At 47.8% G+C, this 17,977-nt stretch overlaps 2 protein-coding genes across 2 annotated transcripts in view; one reads left to right on the plus strand and one right to left on the minus strand.

Moving 5' to 3' along the window:
• The window catches only part of CCDC63 (coiled-coil domain containing 63), a 33,298-nt gene extending 28,254 nt beyond the window's left edge, over nt 1-5,044 (plus strand). Inside the window, exons 8-11 of the mRNA XM_049866893.1 lie at nt 228-302; nt 3,006-3,198; nt 4,140-4,343; nt 4,920-5,044. Of these exons, the coding sequence (XP_049722850.1) occupies nt 228-302; nt 3,006-3,198; nt 4,140-4,343; nt 4,920-5,044 (597 nt within the window). The remainder of the gene's footprint in view (nt 1-227; nt 303-3,005; nt 3,199-4,139; nt 4,344-4,919) is intronic.
• Nucleotides 5,045-7,823: 2,779 nt separating this feature from the next.
• MYL2 (myosin light chain 2) lies at nt 7,824-17,268 on the minus strand. Its single transcript, XM_049865969.1, has 7 exons — nt 17,215-17,268; nt 15,779-15,868; nt 12,882-12,957; nt 10,836-10,940; nt 10,197-10,275; nt 10,063-10,111; nt 7,824-8,234 (listed from the first exon to the last, which is right to left on the minus strand). The coding sequence occupies exons 1-7, from the start codon at nt 17,215-17,217 to the stop codon at nt 8,136-8,138; spliced, it is 501 nt and encodes a 166-aa protein (XP_049721926.1). The 5' UTR covers nt 17,218-17,268; the 3' UTR covers nt 7,824-8,135.
• Between the last annotated feature and the right edge of the window lie 709 nt (nt 17,269-17,977).

Genomic DNA, 17,977 nt, shown 5'->3' on the forward strand with positions numbered 1-17,977 from the left:
CTCCAGAAAACATGAACCACCGACCTTCCCATGCCCTCATCCTCTTTTTAATTAAGAAACATCAGGAAGGACCTCCATAGGCATCATTGGAGCCCAGGGATTCTGGGGCTCCTGGAAACGAATGATTTAAATCCCTAACACCTCATTGAGGTGCAGGCTTATTTTCAGGGTGTGCTGAGGGAGGGGAGTGTCCACTCTTCCTCATGGTCTGGTTCTCTCCCGAGCAGGACGAGATCATCCTCCTGAGATCCCAGCAGAAATCTTCCCACGATGACAGCCGTTCAGCCTTGAAACTCCTAGAGGTAAGAACAGTGCAGGGAGGGAGGGAGGTGGGCCACTCCATTGTCTGTCTGTCTGTCAGGCAGGCTGTCAGTTGGTTATCAGGAGCAGTAAAATATCTGTTCCATTACCTGCCACCAACTTGGATGTATCTGAACAGGTCCCGAACCCCTGGCATAAGCAGCCTTTGGTACAGGTATTGCCTCAGAATTTTGTCCCTAGGGCTTCTCCATCCATTTTAAAGCCCTGCCTCCCCTCAGCCCAGGCGCATGGACTGGCTCCTGTAAGACATCACTCTGCTTCAGTCTTTTCTTCTCTCTCCCCTTTGACCTGCTTGTGCCCTGTTCTCTGTCAATAATAGTAATTGCAAACATTTCTTGAGCAATTACTGCATACCAGACACTGGGCTATGTGTTTTGCTTGCACTATCTCATTTAATCCTGACAACAACCCTATGAAGCAGGTGCTGTTGATCTCTATGTTTTACAGATGAGGAAACTGAGGTTCAAGAGGTAAATTCACTTGACCAACATCATGGAGCCGGGATAGTATATGAGCTCTGAATTATATTCAGCTGCAAGTAACCTCCAAACCCACTGCTATCGAGTCGATTCTGACTCATAGGAACCCTATAGGACCAAATAGAACTGTCCCATAGGGTTCACAAGTTTGTAATCTTTACAAAAGTAGACTGCCACATCTTTATCCCACAGAGCAGCTGGTGGGTTCAAACCACTGACTGTTTGGTTAGGAGCTGAGAGCTTTTACCACTGCGCCACCAGGCCCCCTTGGGACCAAAATAACAGTGGCTTAAGCAACGTAGAAGTTTATTTACTTTGTGAAGAAATAAGTCAGGAGATAGGTAGGTTGATGGCTTTACGATGACATCAGCATCCTAAGCTGCCTTTTTTTTTTTTTTTTTTGCCATCCTTAGTATGTGGCTTCCACTCCCAAGGCTGCCTCTTGGTTGCAATATGGCTACCACAGGTTCAGCCATCACATCTACATTCCAAGCATGAAGGTGCCATCAAGTTGGTTCCAACTCATAGGGACTCTATCAAAAATAAATAAATAAATAAAACCAAACCCATTGCTGTTGAATCCGACTCATAGCGACCCTATAGGATAGAGTAGAACTGCCCCATAGAGTTTCCAAGGAGTGCCTGGTGGAGTCCAACTTTAGGTTAGCACTTAACCATTATGCCACCAGGGTTTCCAGGGACCCTATAGGGGAGGCAAAAAAGGCCTCTCTAGCAGAGTCAGCCACCTTACAAGTACTTCCTCAGAAGTCCAGACCAACAACTTCTGTGTTTAGATATCATTGGACATACCTTTTGCAAGGGAGGATTGGAAATAACATAGCTGGAGACATTGCCACCCCAAATACAACCAGTTTTGTTATTAAGCATAAGAGGAGAATAAACATTGTGTATCAATATCTACCAAAGATATGAACTCAGAGAGTCCAACTCCAAAGCTCTGCTCTAATTTAGTAGTTCTTGGCCCAGGAACTGTTTCTGGGTCCCCTCCTTCTCTCTGTGGCTTGTTTTGTCCTCCTTGGCAAGCACCCTTATGCCTGGTGGACAGGGATGGCGGTGCCATTCTCTGATGGGTCACTGGGGGGCAGCAAAGTACATGCTCAGCTAGGTACCTGCCAGGGCCTGAGGCACAGGGAATCACAGGTTTCCAAGCTGGCCCCAGGCCTGGGGAGACCCTCCTCAACTGGGCACATGCCTGGGTGCCCCAGGACCTTTGGTTTCCAAGGAGAGGCTGGTGGATTCGAGCTGCCAACCTTTTTATTGGCAGCCGAGCTGTTAACCACTGAGCCACCAGGGCTCCCCTGCAGAGATTACAGCCTAGGAAATCCCATGGTTTCCTAAGACAGTCCTGTTCCGTCCTGTACAGTTGTGATGAGTTGGAATCGACTCAATGGCACACAACAGCAACAGTAGGTACCCAATTCTTAGGGCTGTGAAAGTTGAATAAAATCATGCATGTTTACATTTGGCACACAGCAGGGCTGAGAGTTGTAAACGTAGTTATTGTTGCTTTTTATCATGTAAGTTAGTAAAACACCTGGAATCAATATCACCTTGTTAATAAATGAGTTACTACCAATTGGAGTGTAGCCCACGATCAAGTACGTATATGAACTCAGTACAAGGTCACTTTTCTTCTCTGAATTCAATATTCCTCATGTGAAAAATGGGGCAATGGTGAGGATGAGCTGAGACAATGTATATAAAGAGCCTGGAGCATCTAGGGTGCTGGACACATTAACAGAGAAGGTTATTTTCTCAGCCTGACCAGGTGACCTTTTAAAAAATTATGTGATCTTTTATTGCATCTTTGTAACAGGAGGGCAGCTCTGCCTGCCCAGTGAGGAATTTTTAGTCCTGGGAACTGAATATTCTAGTAGCCAGGAGGAGGAAGCCGCCCGGTGTGGTGGTTATGGAACTAAGTTCAAATCTTAGCTTTGTACTCTCATAGCTGTGTGCCTCGGAGCCTGTTGCCTCACTGGGAAATTTTTTATTTCATTTGTTAAAAATGCTGGTTGAGGCCCATTAATTTGGTCTCGCATTTCCTCAGAGGCTTGAAACCCTATAATTTGGAGACCCTACCCCCGGAGGGTCCCAAAGCCCCCTTTCCACTGCAAGTTCCTGTGGTGGGCTGAGCCCAGAGTGTCAGCCTGGCTGACCTTGGTGGGAACCGGGATCTGTCACCAGGAGAAACTGAAGAAGACCACAGAGGAGGCGGACGGGTATGAGAAGGACTACAAGGAGATCAGCAAGACCTTGGACTACCTCAAGAACTCGGTGGAAAATCTGTTCAGGAAAATCAGGTGTGACGCCACCAAGATCCTGGTGCAGCTAGGGGAGACGGGGAGAATCACCGACACCAATCTTCCGCAGTATTTTGGTGAGTCAAGTGTGGGCCTGTGAGGCCCTTGGGTACCATTTACAGAATGTTCCGTGACCAGGCATGGGGACTTGTTCTTCTGGAAGCAGTGAGCTTGGTGGTAAGCGTGTGGGCACTAAAGCCAGCCAGCATGGGTTCAAATCCAAATTTTAATGTAATCCAGTGTTTCTTGACTGTGTTTTTATTGTCGTTCCCCTCTCCTGCCTACTCGCCAGAAACCTTTTTAGATATTCTTTTCCTAATTGCCTCATCCATGAAATGTTAATACCATGGATATGTTGTGTACCTGTTTATGTACTGTATGGGTATCTGCTTTGTACATAAAGACTCAGATCTGTGTATCTCCACCTCTATCTCTGTACCTATCTATCTATCCTCTTAAGCACCAAATTTCACCCCCTAGGGGTGATATTGGAGTCCTTGGGTGGTGCAAATGGTTAAGTGCTCAGCTACTGACTGAAAGGTTAGAGGTTCGAATCCACCCAGAGGTACCTCAGAAGAAATGCCTGGCAATCTAATTCCAAAAGGTCATAGCCATTGAAAACCCTGTGAAGCGCAGTTTTACTCTGACACACATGGGGTCGCCATAAGTCGGAATCGACTCCATGGTAACCGGTAGGGGTGATATGGCCTCCTCTGAGAATGCATGGTGTAACCTTGTCCTTATAGGGGCTAAGTGGGGGAGAATCACTTCCTGTCCCTTCCTTTCCTCTCCAGCAGGGTACGCCCCTCCCCAGGATTTCCCCCAGGCAGGCGTGGATTACCCAATAAACAAGGTGAACCTGGGTTTATTTGTGCTTATTTACTAACCTATAGTGAACAGTAAGCACAAATAAACTCATGTCTATCTTGCTTACTGGGTGAGTCTCATGCCTTAACCTGGCCCTGCCCTCAGGGGCCAGTCTCCTGGCTGCCATCTTGGTATGCTTGTATCTTTCCAGCCATCATTGAAAAGAAGACCAATGACTTGCTGCTGTTAGAGGCTTACAGACGGGTCCTGGAAGTGGAAGGGGCGGAGACAGAGACACCGCCACCCTTCCTCAACCCTTTCTGGGGTGGCTCTGCTTTCCTCAAGCCAGCGGAAGCCGCCAAGGTCATCCCCCCGGTGTTCGGGTCGGACATCCTCAGTGAGAGGTTGGATGATTGTGAGTTCCCTTTCCGTCCTCGTCTGTGCAGGCCTCTGGGTCGGGGCTCCTGAGACGCGTGTGCCTTCAGGGTTGGGGGTGCCGTGTCCAGGTGCCCAAGAGGTGCTGCAGTGTTGAGCCTCAGTTTCCCCCTCTTTATGAGGTCTCATTGGCCCATCAGTTCCATTGGATACCATCTTGGCTGTGGCCACTTGATGTGGTTCGTGTGGAGAGTTTTCTCCCTGGGACACAGCTAGTGACCCAGGCACAGGTCCCAAAGCTTGTATCCTGGATACTTTTAAAAATCACAATGACTTTGTGACCGTTTAAAATAAACCTTAAAATACCCAAATTTTATAAGTTGGCAAGTTAGCAGCCACACTAGATTCTCTGATCCCATTACTCACCTTTACCCTATGCTCTTGACTCCTACACCATTCCTAATCCCTTCTGCTTCCATGACCCCCAACCAGGCTTGGCCATCCCAATCATGGGCAGCCGGGAAGGGGGCAGAGAGGCACTGTCCCTGGGAAGGAAGCTTCTGGTGTTGAGTTAGAGTTCCAAGCTCCTCCCATAATCACACTGTGTTTGTTGCAGATGAGCAGCCACTGAACCACAAAAGCCTTCGGCAGCTGGTGCTGGACCACTACAAAGCAAGGGAGTCTCGAAATCTGCCCTTGGACAGCATTGCTGAGAAGAGCGACCTGAAAAGGAGAAGCTAACAGGCTGCGATGGATGGTTCTGAATTTGTACCATAACCAGAGAGTAAATGTTTTGTTCCGTAACCTCAGTGCCTGCGCACACTCTGTACTAGGAGACTTGGGGTGTTGGGAGCTACCTTGGGGAGGTTGAAGAGCCAAGAAGTAGAGCAGAGTCCTAGCTCAGAGAAGGGTTGTGTTCGAAAATTGGTGCAGGAGGCAAGACTTGTGCTGGGGTCCACACGGCCACAAAGACCTCTGAAGCGGGGCCAGCACCGGCCACACCCAAGAGCCCGTGTTTCCCCCAGTGAAGAAGTGACGGAGTGAGGGGCAAACTTTAGGGGCCATGTTGGAGCTGAGATACTGAGCAGCAGACTCCAGAATCACACAGGGTGTGGCAACCGAACACAGGCAGGACTGGGATCCACAGAGGGGACAGTGGGTGTGGGGGCTACCCTCCCCTACCGGCCGGCCACCCCCCAGGGCAGAAAGGCACTACCACCTCCCTGCTTATGTGCATCCTCTCTGCGTCTCTCTGGCTCTCTCCTCTCTGTCCCTGTCTGCCTCTCCTCTCTGTTCCTCTTCTCCCTGTCTCTTCTCTTTTGTCTCTCTGTTTCTGTCTCTCCAGCATGTAGAATTGCATCTGGCTGTGCCTGTCTATAGACAGGTGTGGTCTCCCTGTGAAACAAGCAGGGGTCCCTCCTGGGGTTGGAAATTGGGGGTAGAGTGGGCCTAGAGGGGGTGGTGCTTTCTCTCACCTGGTGGCCTGGCTCCGGGCCCACACCTGCCTCAGGAACCCCGTGGGCTGAGGCTGGAGACCCAGGAGCTAGAGAGGAGGCTTGGAAAGCAGGTGCCCCGAGCATGGGCATGCCTCTTGCTGTGTGTCAGTGTCAGTGTGTTTATGTGTGTATGTCTATGTGGCAGTGTGTCTTTGTGTGTCATTGTATATCTGTTTCTGTGCATGGGTGTCTGTGTGTCTTTGTGTGTGTATCTTTGTATGTGTGTGTCATCGTGTGTCTGTATGTTTGTGTGTCTGTTTCTGTGCGTCTGTTTCCGTGTGTGTCATTGTGTGTCTGTTTCTGTGTGTGTCTGTGTCTGTTTCTGTGTGTGTCATTGTGTGTCTGTTTCTCTGCGTGTGTGTCATTGTGTGTTTCTGTGCATATGTGTGTCTGTGTCATCGTGTGTTTGTTTCTGTGTCCTTTGTGTGTGTCATTGTGTGTTTCTGCACGTGTGCGTGTCTTTGTCTGCTTCTGTGCATGTGTCTGTGTCTGTGTCTGTGTGTGTCATTGTGTTTGTATGTATGCGTGTGTCTGTTTCTGTGTGTGTGTCTGCTTCTGTGTGTGTGTGTGTATCAGTGCCTGTTTGTGTGTGTGTGTGTCTGCTTCTGTGCGTGTGTGTGTTCATGTCTCTGTGTACCTCTTCTGGATGAGCGTGTCGCTGTGCCGCTGTGTCGAGGTGTCTGGCTCTGAACGTCAGGCAGCGCTTAACCAGTGACCTGAGCCATGTCTGCTCTGCCGCAGCCCTGGGTGGCAGGTTCTCAGCTGGGCTGTGTCTGGAGAGAATGGAGGGCTGGGGGACATGGGTCACTGTATAGTGGGGCCCTGACTCCCCTGGGTCCCTGCTCACTCAGCTCATTGCTGGCTTTGATGGGGCCTGGCTTCCTAGCAGCCAGATTGTAGTTGTAGCGATGGGCTTACCCCAAGCTCCCTTGGAAGTGGGATGGTTGCTATCCTTTAGCCTTGAATACTCGCTCCAGTTCTGACTCCTACTGCCAGCTGGACCCTCTCTGTGACCTCAGCCGCCACTCCCATATCCAACTTAGGCTCTTTGTCTTAATCATTCTGTCTGCATCTTGATTTCCTGGGATTCTCTTCAAAACTTATTAGAGTACCTGACATTCACTCCCTCTTTTTCCAGAACAACATCTTGGTTGGTTTTCCTTTTCGGAACCAACCCTCCCTCTTTGAGGCCAAATTGGGGAGGGGGGAGAGCAGTTTCAACCCTAGCATGAGGGTTAATCATGTGACCCAGGTCTGTCAATCAGAGCACTGCACCTGCCAGTCCACAGTGATTGGTTCCAGGTTGATTCATGGGCCCCAGAGACATCCCTTGAGGCCCTGTGCTGGAATTTGTGTGGATCTGGAGAGAGAAACCTGCACTCTTTCCACGAGGGTTGCTGAGGGGATAGCCAGGAGTTGGGAGCTGCTGGGAGCCATCTTGTTGAGCTCCTGGATACAGCTGTGTCTGAAGCCCTTGGACTTCTTATTTGTGTGAGCCAATTTGTTTAACTTGGGATTCTTGCAACCAAAACAGACCCAAATGCTTCAATGATGACTTTAGTCACTCAAAAGCAAGAGTCAACTCACACCCAGGTCCTGTTGCTGGACCCCAGCCTGAGTCAGAAATCATTGCATGCCCCTCCCCCAATTTGTCAGGAGGGAAGTATAGACAAGTTCTACTCTATCTGAAGTTAGAAATTAATCTCTCATGATTAATGAACATGATTTTTGAAAAGTGAGCCTTATGTGTGTGGGGCTCCTTTCCGTCCATTTAACATGGGACCAATCTAAGCGTATCCATGGGAGAAACATTCCGATGGCATCCTAAAAGAAAGGATGCCCTGGAATCTAGGCTCTCTACCTGCTTGAGCTCTTTGGAAGGAAGCACTGTGGTCATCCAGTTAACAGTCTAGTAAAATGTGGCCCTTGATAAAATAGTCCTGAATGGCTGCCGGGGGCTATTATAAATAAAAAGTCATGATGATTCAATAACAGTGACATCAGGGCCACTGCCAGCTCATATGTCACCTTTGGGAGAATGAGCATGGGGCCTCCCTTCTTCAAGGCACTTCTATCTGTCAGAAAAATGTCATAACCAAATACACAGCCTCCTGTTTATTTGAACTTGGCCTCTGGATAGATTTCCGTCTGCAGGATGGGTGGCCAAGTGGTATGTATCAGCCACAGGCTGTAAAGAAAATGGAGGTGGATAAATGAGGCAGCCCTACAGCTAACAGGCTGGGGGTGGGGATGGTGGTGTTGCCAGACAGAGTGAGATGAGGGCAGGGACCTTGCTCCCCCGAAGACGAGCCCAGGTCAGGAGGTGAGGCCCCCCCTTAATCCTTCTCTTCCCCATGGGTGATGATATGCACCAGGTTCTTGTAGTCCAAGTTGCCAGTCACATCAGGGGGGAATGCGGCAAACATCTGGTCAATCTGCAGCCAACCGAAAGACACGATGAGGATGATGGGAGGGACTAGGACAGAAGGCTGCATGCAAGCAGGCCAGAGTGGAGAGGCAGCTGGGGGCTGCGGTGGACATGGACATGTGTTCCCTAGACCTCCCCTGAGAAAGGACTTGTTATCCAGCTGCTGCAGAGAGTGCCTCATTCAAGGTCACCCCCTTCCTGGGGCACCCCATAGCCAATAACTGATCTGTGCAGGGGTATAAAGGCCTGGCATCTCAGGACCTCTCCAAAGGGCCATTGTAGCTCCAGGGCTCCCAAGTGTTATCTTCTCCCTCTGCCCACTCCTGAGTCCTTGCCCATCCTCCCACAGGTGTTGATCCCAAGGGCTCTCCCAAATAAACATCCTGTGGGTATGTTTCCAGGAAGCCCAACCTGTGACCATGGGCAGAGATTGCAAACTCAGGTGTCCAGAGGGGCTGGGTGAGTTATGCATGTAATGCAAGGGGGCATGGTGGGGACTGTGGCTAAATGGAGACACACATCCCATCTACAGGGGCAGCAATTGCTCAGTGCCAGCCACATGTGGTCACATGGGCAAGGAGGTCTGATCTTCCAGGGGAACTAGAAATCTAGATTTTCTTTTCATATGTGATGTCCTGTTTCAGAAGTACTGACTATTTTAAAGAGTTGGTTAATAGTCGCTAACACTTATATTGCTTTATCACGTATCAGTGCTTTACACGTACTGACTCATTAATCCTCACAGTATAAGTTCTATTATTTCCATTTTACATATGAGGAAACTGAGGTACAATGAGGTTAAGGAGCTTGTCCAAATTCACACAGCTGTTGAGTGAAGGCAGGCTTTTTTAACTGCTTGAGTTTTATGTGTGCATGAAAATCTAATCTTTCTAATGAAATGTGAAAATTGATGGAAACAGACCTGAGAAGCTACAGGGGCTATTTTAAATAGTCACTAATATTTAGTAATAATGTTGGCAAAATTACTGCTTGCTTATATGGCGCCTTTGGTGAATTGTCAAAAGTGCCCCTTTTTCCAGACACATTACTGCCACCTGCCAGAAAAAGGTCATATATATACTGATTAAAAAAAAAAAAAAGTATAACAAGACGATTTACTGCTGGACAACTATGGCAACAAATATAAACCCATGATGTATACTATAAGAAAGGCGTCCCTGAGAGTTGTGCAGTGCACAACCTGCAACACAGTACATGGCAGCACTGCGTGTCACCTTCCCTCAAGCAGGAAATTGATGCATTAACCAGGTCTCTGAAATTTCCATAAACTGCACGGAAGGTAGTACCTGGAGTGAGATGGACCTGGGTTTGAATATTAAAAAAAAAAAAAAACAAACCCTGTTGCCATCAAGTCAATTCTGACTCATAGCGACCCTACAGGACAGAGTAGAACTGCCCCACAGGGTTCCTAAGGCTGGAATCTTTATGGAAGCAGAACTACCACATCTTTTTTCTGTGGAGCAGCTGGTGGGTTCGAACCACCGAACTTCCAGTTAGCAGTCAAGCGCTTAATCACTGCGCCACCAGGGTTCCTTTTGGGTTCAAATCTAGGCTCTGGCAATTACCATCAGTGTTATGATTTTAAAGCAAATGGCTTTACTTCCCTGGGACTCAGTTTCTCCATCTGTAAAATGAAAATAATACCAGTCCTTACCTCATAGGGTGATTGAAAGAATGAAATAAAGCCTCAAAAGACAAAAGCCGATTCTCCTCTAGGGTGGGTTCAGGGGTGTTTTAGAAAAGGGGGAGAGGAAGCCCCCTGAAGGATGAGCTCAAGAGCCTCAATGTAGGGAGTGTTCGAAGGACCCTGTTACCTCCTCCTTGGAAAACCTCTCGGCCTGGGTGGTCAACATCTCCTGAATGCTGCAGAGAGAGACAAGCAGGTGTGGGTGCCAGGTGTGGGTGGGAGAGCAGGGTGACCCACCCGCTCCCCACAGACCCCACTCACTAAGCAGCCTTGAGCACCCCTTTGCCTTCAGGGTCAAACACCTTGAATGCGTTCAGGATGGTCTCTTCAGGGTCTGCCCCTGAAAACAGAACACAGGGCTCAAATGTGTCATGGGTAGCTGAGAACGAGTGGTACCCCAAATTCCCCCAAGATGATGGGGCCAGACAAGGAGCCACAGCTTGGGGAAGAGAGGAGCATCAAGCCTCAGGATTTTGAAAGAGAGATCTAGTCCCTGGGGAAGGGGAGAAGGGTTGAGAACAAACTTCTTTCTGACCACACTCAAGTTCCAATATGAATTTCGACTTATGAAGGCCAAGGTATGAATCCCAGCTCTGGCACTTGCCAGCTGTGTGGCCTCAGGTGAGTGACTTTCTCTCCCTGAGCCTCAGTTTCCTCATCCATAGACTAGGGATCATAATAGAATCCACCTCATAGGTGCTATTCAATGGGGTAAGACACGCTTAGGGAAAGCTCGGAGCAAGGTTAACTGCTGTTAGTATTATTTTTTTCCAATGGTACTTCTGCTTCCTTGAAAGCTACCCATGTTTTGCCAATTCCCATCTGTTCTTCTAGGGCTTCAGTTCATGCCAAAAATGCAGACACACAGACACACACACACACCGGCATATACGAGCTTACCCTTAAGTTTCTCCCCAAACATTGTCAGGAACACAGTAAAATTTATTGGACCTGGAGCCTCCTTGAGCATTTCATCAATTTCTTCACTTTTCACATTTACACGCCCTAGAGCAAGAAATACACACTCAGAGATCCTGAGCTGGGAGTGAAACGGCCGACAGGCAGAGGGGCGTCTAAGGTTTGGCAGGTACCACATGTGCCCTGGGCGCCACTTGAGCGGGGTGGGGAGGCGGGGAAGGGGGTGCCACTGAGCGTTTTCTATTAACCATCGCCTGCTGTGAGACATCATTCAGCAAGGTTAAACTAATACTTTTGTATTTGAGAGCCTCCATGCGTCAAGGCAGATGGTGTGATCTTGCTCTGCTGAGTGCAGAAAGAGAAGAAACAAAAATGACTGAGCACACCATAGACCAATTTTCATCCCTGAAAGCAAGAACGGGGGGGCAGTTGTAATTTTTCTGTCATGCCACAATGTGTTAAGTCAAAGATTAATGAGCTTGACTTGTATTTTTGAGCCGATATTATAGTATGAAGGGGTTAAGTGACATGGCTGCTAATCCGAAGGTTGGCAGTTCAAATCCACCAGCCACTCCTGGGAAACCCTATAGGGCAGTTCTCTGTCTTCTATGGTCGCTATGGGTTGGAACTGACTCTACAGCAACCAGTTTTTTTTTTTTGTTGTTGTTTATTATGGTACAATTATCTACCATAATTGTCAGATGTTTGGACAGGGGTGCAAAGGCACAGCCAGAGGCGGTAGAGGGGGCACTTGCCCCAGTGTGCAAGTCCAAAGGGGGGTAGAATGACATTCTGAGGTGCCCCAAACATGAGAGATTCCTGATTGAGGCAGCCGGACAAGAGGGGGGAAGTTTCTGCTCAGGCATCGCCACTATCAACATCTATTCATTTTGAAATGGGGGGGGGGTGCAACTCAGGGATTGCCCCGTGGCGCTCATTACCCCCTCTACGCCTCCGCAGGGGCGCAACTTCAGTGCTTGCTATAGGCGCCGTTTTCTGTAGATATGCCTCTGCCAATAGGAAACTGTCATTTGCCCTTCCAGGCGTCTGGAATAGGGAATATTCAGAGATGGACGAGCGGGTGCAAAGACTCACAGACCCAGTTGTTCTCAACAGTATTATTTATAATGGCCAGAAAATTGAAACCAACTCAATATCCGATATGGGGAGGGATTAGTTATTTAAAAGATGGCATCTTCGGAACCTGGAATATTTTATAGATATTTTAATTTTTTAATCAAATGGGCAATGTACATATTATAAATTAGCCCTTCTCAGCTGGAGGTGGAAGAGAGAGATCAGGATTGTGTGGGGGAACTTTTCAAATTATACCTGCTATAATCCTCAGCCTTAGAGATTCTGGTAACCTGCTCTAGCCTCTGCCCTAAGCCCATACAGGACCTTTGTGCAAATTAGAAAAAGCCACCCCTGCTTAAGATACTTTTATGTTCTAAGTATAAACATCTACACTGGCTACAAATGTAACTACCATCCTGTAGAACTGTGCAGTACACCACCTGCACAGCTGTTCATGGCAGCCCTGAGTTCCTGGGGACAGAAGGAGTGGGTAGCAGGTTGGGTCTGTATATTTTGAAAAAGCTCCACGCACCCATGTTCACATTCTAGAGAAGTTAAATAAAAATGTTGAAAATATTTACTTGAAAATAACAAAAAACAAAAACCCAGATATGCTTAGAAAGGACTTAGAGGAAGGAGAGTAAAATGTTAAAGACAGAATGTGGCCTTATTCGTAGCGATTGTTTTCTCCTTTATACTTTTCTGAATTTTCCAAGTTTTCTATTGCGATCTGGCATTGCCTTGAAAATCACACAAACATTATTTTAGAAGAAAAATAAAAGATATGTGGAGACTCAGTGTCTCTGAAGTTTGTCTTAAAGGCCAATGTCCGTTGAGCTGCTGGTTTGGAAAACGACAGCTGTTGAGCTTGTCTGATGGTCCCGCCTCCCACCCCTCATGGATATAGGACAGGGAGACTCCTGTGCAGAACTTGGGGTGGGTGTGACGCACCAAGAGCTGCGAAGGTGTCCCTCAGGTCATTCTTGTCAATGAAGCCATCCCTGTTCTGGTCCATGATGGTGAAGGCCTGTGGAAGGTGATGGTTAGCTGGTCAATGCAGGAGAATTGGGGCAGGGAACCCAAGGGGTTAGGCTAAGGACTGGGGGAAGCGTGTGAGATTCTGGGATTTTCAGGCAGCGTTGCAGGACATTAGATAAAAGAGTCAAAGACTGAAAACAGTCTGGTGGTTCCTCAAACTGTTAAGTTTTGCACGTTACCATGTGACGCAGCAGTTCCACTCCTAGGTAGATGTTGTTAGTTGCCATCTAGCGGATTCCGGCTCATGGTGACCCATTTGTTCAGAGTAGAACTGCTCCATGTGGTTTTCAAGGCTGTGACCCTTTCAGAAGTAGATCACCAGGCCTGTCTTCTGAGGCGCCTCTGGGTAGGTTTGAACTGCCAACCTTGCGGCTAGTAGTCAAGTGCTCAACCATTTGTGCCACCCAGGGGACTCCTAGGTATATACCCAAGATAAGTGAAAATGTATATCCACACAAAAACCTGCGCATGAATGTTCATAGCAGCATTCTTTATGATAGCCATAAATGGAAACATCCCCAATGCCCATTGACTAATGAACAGATAAAATACAATATATCCACACAAAGGAATACTACTCAACAATAAAGAGGAATGAAGTTGTGATACACGCTACAACATGGGTGAACCTCCAAAACGTTACACTAAGTAAAAGAAGCCAGACACAAGGGGTCATACATTGTATGAGCCCATTCCTATGAAATGGCAGAATGAATAAATCCATGGAGACAGACAGTAGATTAGTGGTTGCCTAAGGACTGGAGAGAGGTGCTCTCATGGCGCAATGGTTGAGCACTCAGCTGCTAACTGAAAGTTCGTTGGATAGAACCCACCCGCAGCTCTTCAGGGGAAAGATACTGTCAATCTGCTTCGGTAAAGATTTACAGCCTCAGAACCCTACAGGGCAGTTCTACTCTGTCCTACCGTGTTGCTATGAGTCAGAATCAACTCAGTGGCGGTCGGCTTGGTTTGGTTTGGAAGGACTGGAGGGAGGGGATAGGGAGTGACTGCTCGTGGTTATGGGTTCTCTTTGGGGTGATGGAAATGTTCGCAAGTTAGATGTGGTGATGGCTGTAAAACTCTGAATACGCTAAAACCACTGAATTGTACATGTCAATATGGTGAATTTTATGGTATGTGAATTGTATCTCCATAAAGCTATTTTAAGGAGCCCTGGTGGTACAGTGGTTAAGCTGCTAACTGGAAGGTTGGCAGTTCAAACCCACCCAGCAGCTCCAAGGTAGATAGACCTGGAAATTTGCTCCTGTAAAGATTACAGCCTAGAAAACCCTATGCGACAGTTCTACTCTCTCACATGGGGTCGCTATGGGTCGAAATTGACTTGATGGCACTTAACAACAACAACAAAAGCTGTTATTAAAAAGAAAGAGCTAAAGCCTGGGGTCTCATCTGCCTCCCCACCCCTGCAAACCTGGGTTACGTATAAAACAGAGCCAGTTTTTTTTCCCACTGAGCTCCGAGGAAGACTCCAAGAACTTTGTAATGCCCAAGTATTTTACAAATGCAATCTCATCTGTTTTTTTTTTTTTTTTAATCTTTGCTGCAGGTGGTTCCTGAAAGTATTTGCACTCCCTGCCCACACCCCAGCAGCTGATCTCATTCCAGAGGGTAGGGCAGGGCGAGGGAGAACTGGTAGGCATAACTTTCTCCCTGGAAGGTGGCTATTTCAAATTCAGATATGACATTTTTTTCCTAGGCATTTCTCATTCCTTGGTGGCCTATGGGACATGACATTCCTGAGATCTGAATGTTAGTGGGGACAAAAGGCACAAGTGTTCACACCCCATTTGGAAGCCCCAAATTGTTCCCCCTTTGATATAAAACACACCAGTCTCTTTAGGATTGTTGTTGTTATTAGCTGCACAATGGGGTCAGACTGTTGCGATCCTTAGGGTTTTCATTGGCTGATTTTCGAAAGTGGGTCATAAGGCCTTTCTTCCTAGTGTATCTTAGTCTGGAAGCTCCGCTGACACCTATTTGGCATCATAATAACACGGAAGCCTCCACTGACAGACGGTGCTGGCTGCACATGAGATGCACTGGCTGGGAATTGGACCCGGGTCTCCCACATGGAGGGTGAGAATTCTACCACTGAACCACCAGGGCCCACCTCTTTAGAATAGGTTTAGCATATCTTTCTCTGAAGGGCCAGGAGAGAGTATGGATGGCTCGGTGTGAGCCATCATGATTGCTGGAAAATTAAGTAATTGCCTGTTCTTCTAACCTGTGGTCATCAGCTTAATTTGGTATTTAGGTTTGCTTAACAAGGCACGTTTCCATAAGGGTTTCAAACAGGGCTAGTGCTCAATGATCAAAGACTGTACATTTAGAACGTCAGATGATATTATTTTTCACCTCTCAGGTAGGTAAAAACATTTAAAAATATTAATACCCCATGTTGGTGGAGGTGGGGGGAAAAAAAGGCAACTCTCTCCTTTTGGGGCTGTTGGGAGTAGAAATTGATAGTGTTTCTGGGAGCAATTTAGTCATGGTTAATATGCTTGGCTGCTAACCAAAAAGGTGACAGTTTGAATCAACCCAGAGGCACCTAGGAAGGAAGGCCTGGCAATCTACTTCCAGAAAAATCAGCCAATGAAAACCTTGTGTCGCACAGTTCCACTCTGAGACGCATGGGGGTCGCCATAAATTGGAGTTGACTAGTCAGCAACCTGTTTTGTAGGATAAAGACGTCTAATCAGTAGGTCCCTGCTGGGAGTATGGAATGAGGGAGAGGTTCTCTCGAATGGGTGAGAATTTCCATCCAGAAAGATTTCAACAGCAGCACCCACCTCCTTAAATTCCTGGATTTGGGTCTGTTCAAACATGGAGAAGACGTTGGAGTTGGCGCCCTCTGCTCTCTTCTTGGCTTTCTTAGGTGCCTAGGAAAGAGGAGGCATTGATGGAAAGAGTATAAGGCTGGGAATGAGAAAACTGGGTCAGGCAACTTTGCCCATGTCTCAAGACCTCAGCTGCTCATCAGTAAAATGGGGATACAGTCCCCACACTCATACCCCAAAGGGGGACGCTGGAGGGATAAAAGCACACAAAATAAAGTTTCTCCGGAGCGACCTGGCTCTGGTGAATCTTAAGAGGTAGTGGGTGTTGCTGCAGCTCCTCTGCAGACCAGGAGACGGTGGAGGTTGTGTGTCTCCAGAGAGGAGGCCACACTTACGGATCAGCCTGGGCAGGAACCAGCTGCTTTTATCTTGATGCTTTTTTACAAAAAGCTCAGTAATGCACTGAAGGTGAATTGATTTGGGGAAAAGAAAAAGTCAGGCTCACTGGGCCGTGAAGAATGCCAAAACAAAATGACAGTTTTCAGGGAATTAAAGCTCAACTGCCCCCTGTCCCAACATTCCCTTGATCCAAACAGCCAAGAAATCTCTTCTCTGACTGTCCTGTCTTTGCATCATGCAAACAGTGCAGAGCAGAGCAAGCTGACATCTCTCACCATCTCAGGTCTCTCTGGATTTAAATAATAACATATAACATAAGCAAGCACATAACGCTCAGTATTCTAAGCACTTTACATACATTGTTTCATTTAATCCTCACACGTGCTCTGTCAAGTAGATGCTGTTATTACAGCCTTCATTTTAAGAAGTGGCAACTGAGGCTCAGAGAGGTTAAGCAACCTGCCCAAAGTCACACAGCCCTGCAAAGGCTGAGCCAGAGTTGAACCTGGGCAGTCTGACTCTGGAGTTCATGCTCTTTCCTACACTGACCCTGATTTGGGGCTGGGGGGGAGCTGCTTGGTTTGCAGGAGGGGAGCATCCAACCAAAACAACACAGGAGAAAGATTTTAAATTTGCAAGTTCAAAAGGTGAACACAAAAAGCTTCTTTTCCCCAGCTGCCTGAACAAGAGCAAAGAATTACAATTTGATCCTTAAAAGCGCTCAATCCCATTTTGCAAGCCCTGGGAGTTATTGATTCCGTGAGAGGTCAGTAGACAAGCCATAAAAAAGCCAACTCTCTTATTTTGTTTCTGTGAGTGCCCAGGGCTGCCGTTATTTGTGGCCTATCGGGGCAAAAAAAAAAAAAAAAATCGGGGCATTGATTGGGGTTCCTCTGGGCACACGCAGCTTTCTGTGTTTTTCCCACAACGGTCTGGGGTCTGGCCCCCCACAGGCGTCCTTCTCCCCCTTCTCTCCTCTTCCTTGCATGTAGGTGGTGTCCCAGTCTTTCCCGCCCAGCATCGCTCACTCCACAGCCCTCACTACTCACCATGGTCGAGAGGACAGTGACAGAACGGCCCCAACACTGCTTCCCCGGAAGAATGCCACCAGTTCGCTGGCTCTCTTCAGCTCAGGAACAATAAATACTTCCTCTCTGTGTTTAAAAATAACCCCATGACCACTTTTGGCAGTAATAGGTGAGGCGGGCACCACCTAAGGGCCCCCCACCCCCACCCCATGCCGTTCTTCTGAAATAACGGCAGCTCACTCCTCACTGGCTGACACGTGAGACCCAAAAGGGCACTCAAGGTTAAATAGATGGCTGCTGGGTCACAGGGAGAGATGCTGCAGGCTTTTTGCAGAGCTGAGGCGGAGTGACACTTGTGCCTGTCAATTTTGAGACAGAAAATGGCAGGGAAAAGAGAATGTTAATGTTCTCTAACATCTTCAGGGAGGGGCCCTACCCCAGGGCCTTTGCACCTGCAGTCTCTTCTACTTGGAGTGCTTTCCCAGCAGATATCTGCATGCTCCCTCCCTCACCTCCTTCAGGTCTTTGCTTAAATGCCACCTTAGTGCGGCCTCTTCTCCCCCCTATTTAAAGCAGCCCCTCACCCCCTTCCCCTCCAAGCTCCCTTCTCCGTTTTGATTTTCTTCATAGCATTTAGCCCTTCCTGACACACTGTATGGAGCCCTGGTGGAACAGTGGTTAAGAGCTCAGCTACCAACCAAAAGGTCAGCAGTTTGAATCCACTAGGCGCTCCTTGGAAACCCCATGAGGCAGTTCTACTCTGTCCTATAGAGTTGCTGTTAGT

Source organism: Elephas maximus, chromosome 22 (genome assembly GCF_024166365.1).
Source record: "Elephas maximus indicus isolate mEleMax1 chromosome 22, mEleMax1 primary haplotype, whole genome shotgun sequence".
Taxonomy (NCBI): Eukaryota; Metazoa; Chordata; class Mammalia; order Proboscidea; family Elephantidae; genus Elephas; species Elephas maximus.

What these genes read in the sequence shown, in the direction of transcription:
- MYL2 (XM_049865969.1), bottom strand. An exon ending in GTTTGGGGAGAAACTTAAGG is followed by an intron (nt 10,276 to 10,835) that starts GTAAGCTCGTAT and finishes TTCTGTTTTCAG; the next exon opens with GGGCAGACCCTGAAGAGACC. An exon ending in GGGGTGCTCAAGGCTGCTTA is followed by an intron (nt 10,112 to 10,196) that starts GTGAGTGGGGTC and finishes CTCTCTCTGCAG; the next exon opens with CATTCAGGAGATGTTGACCA.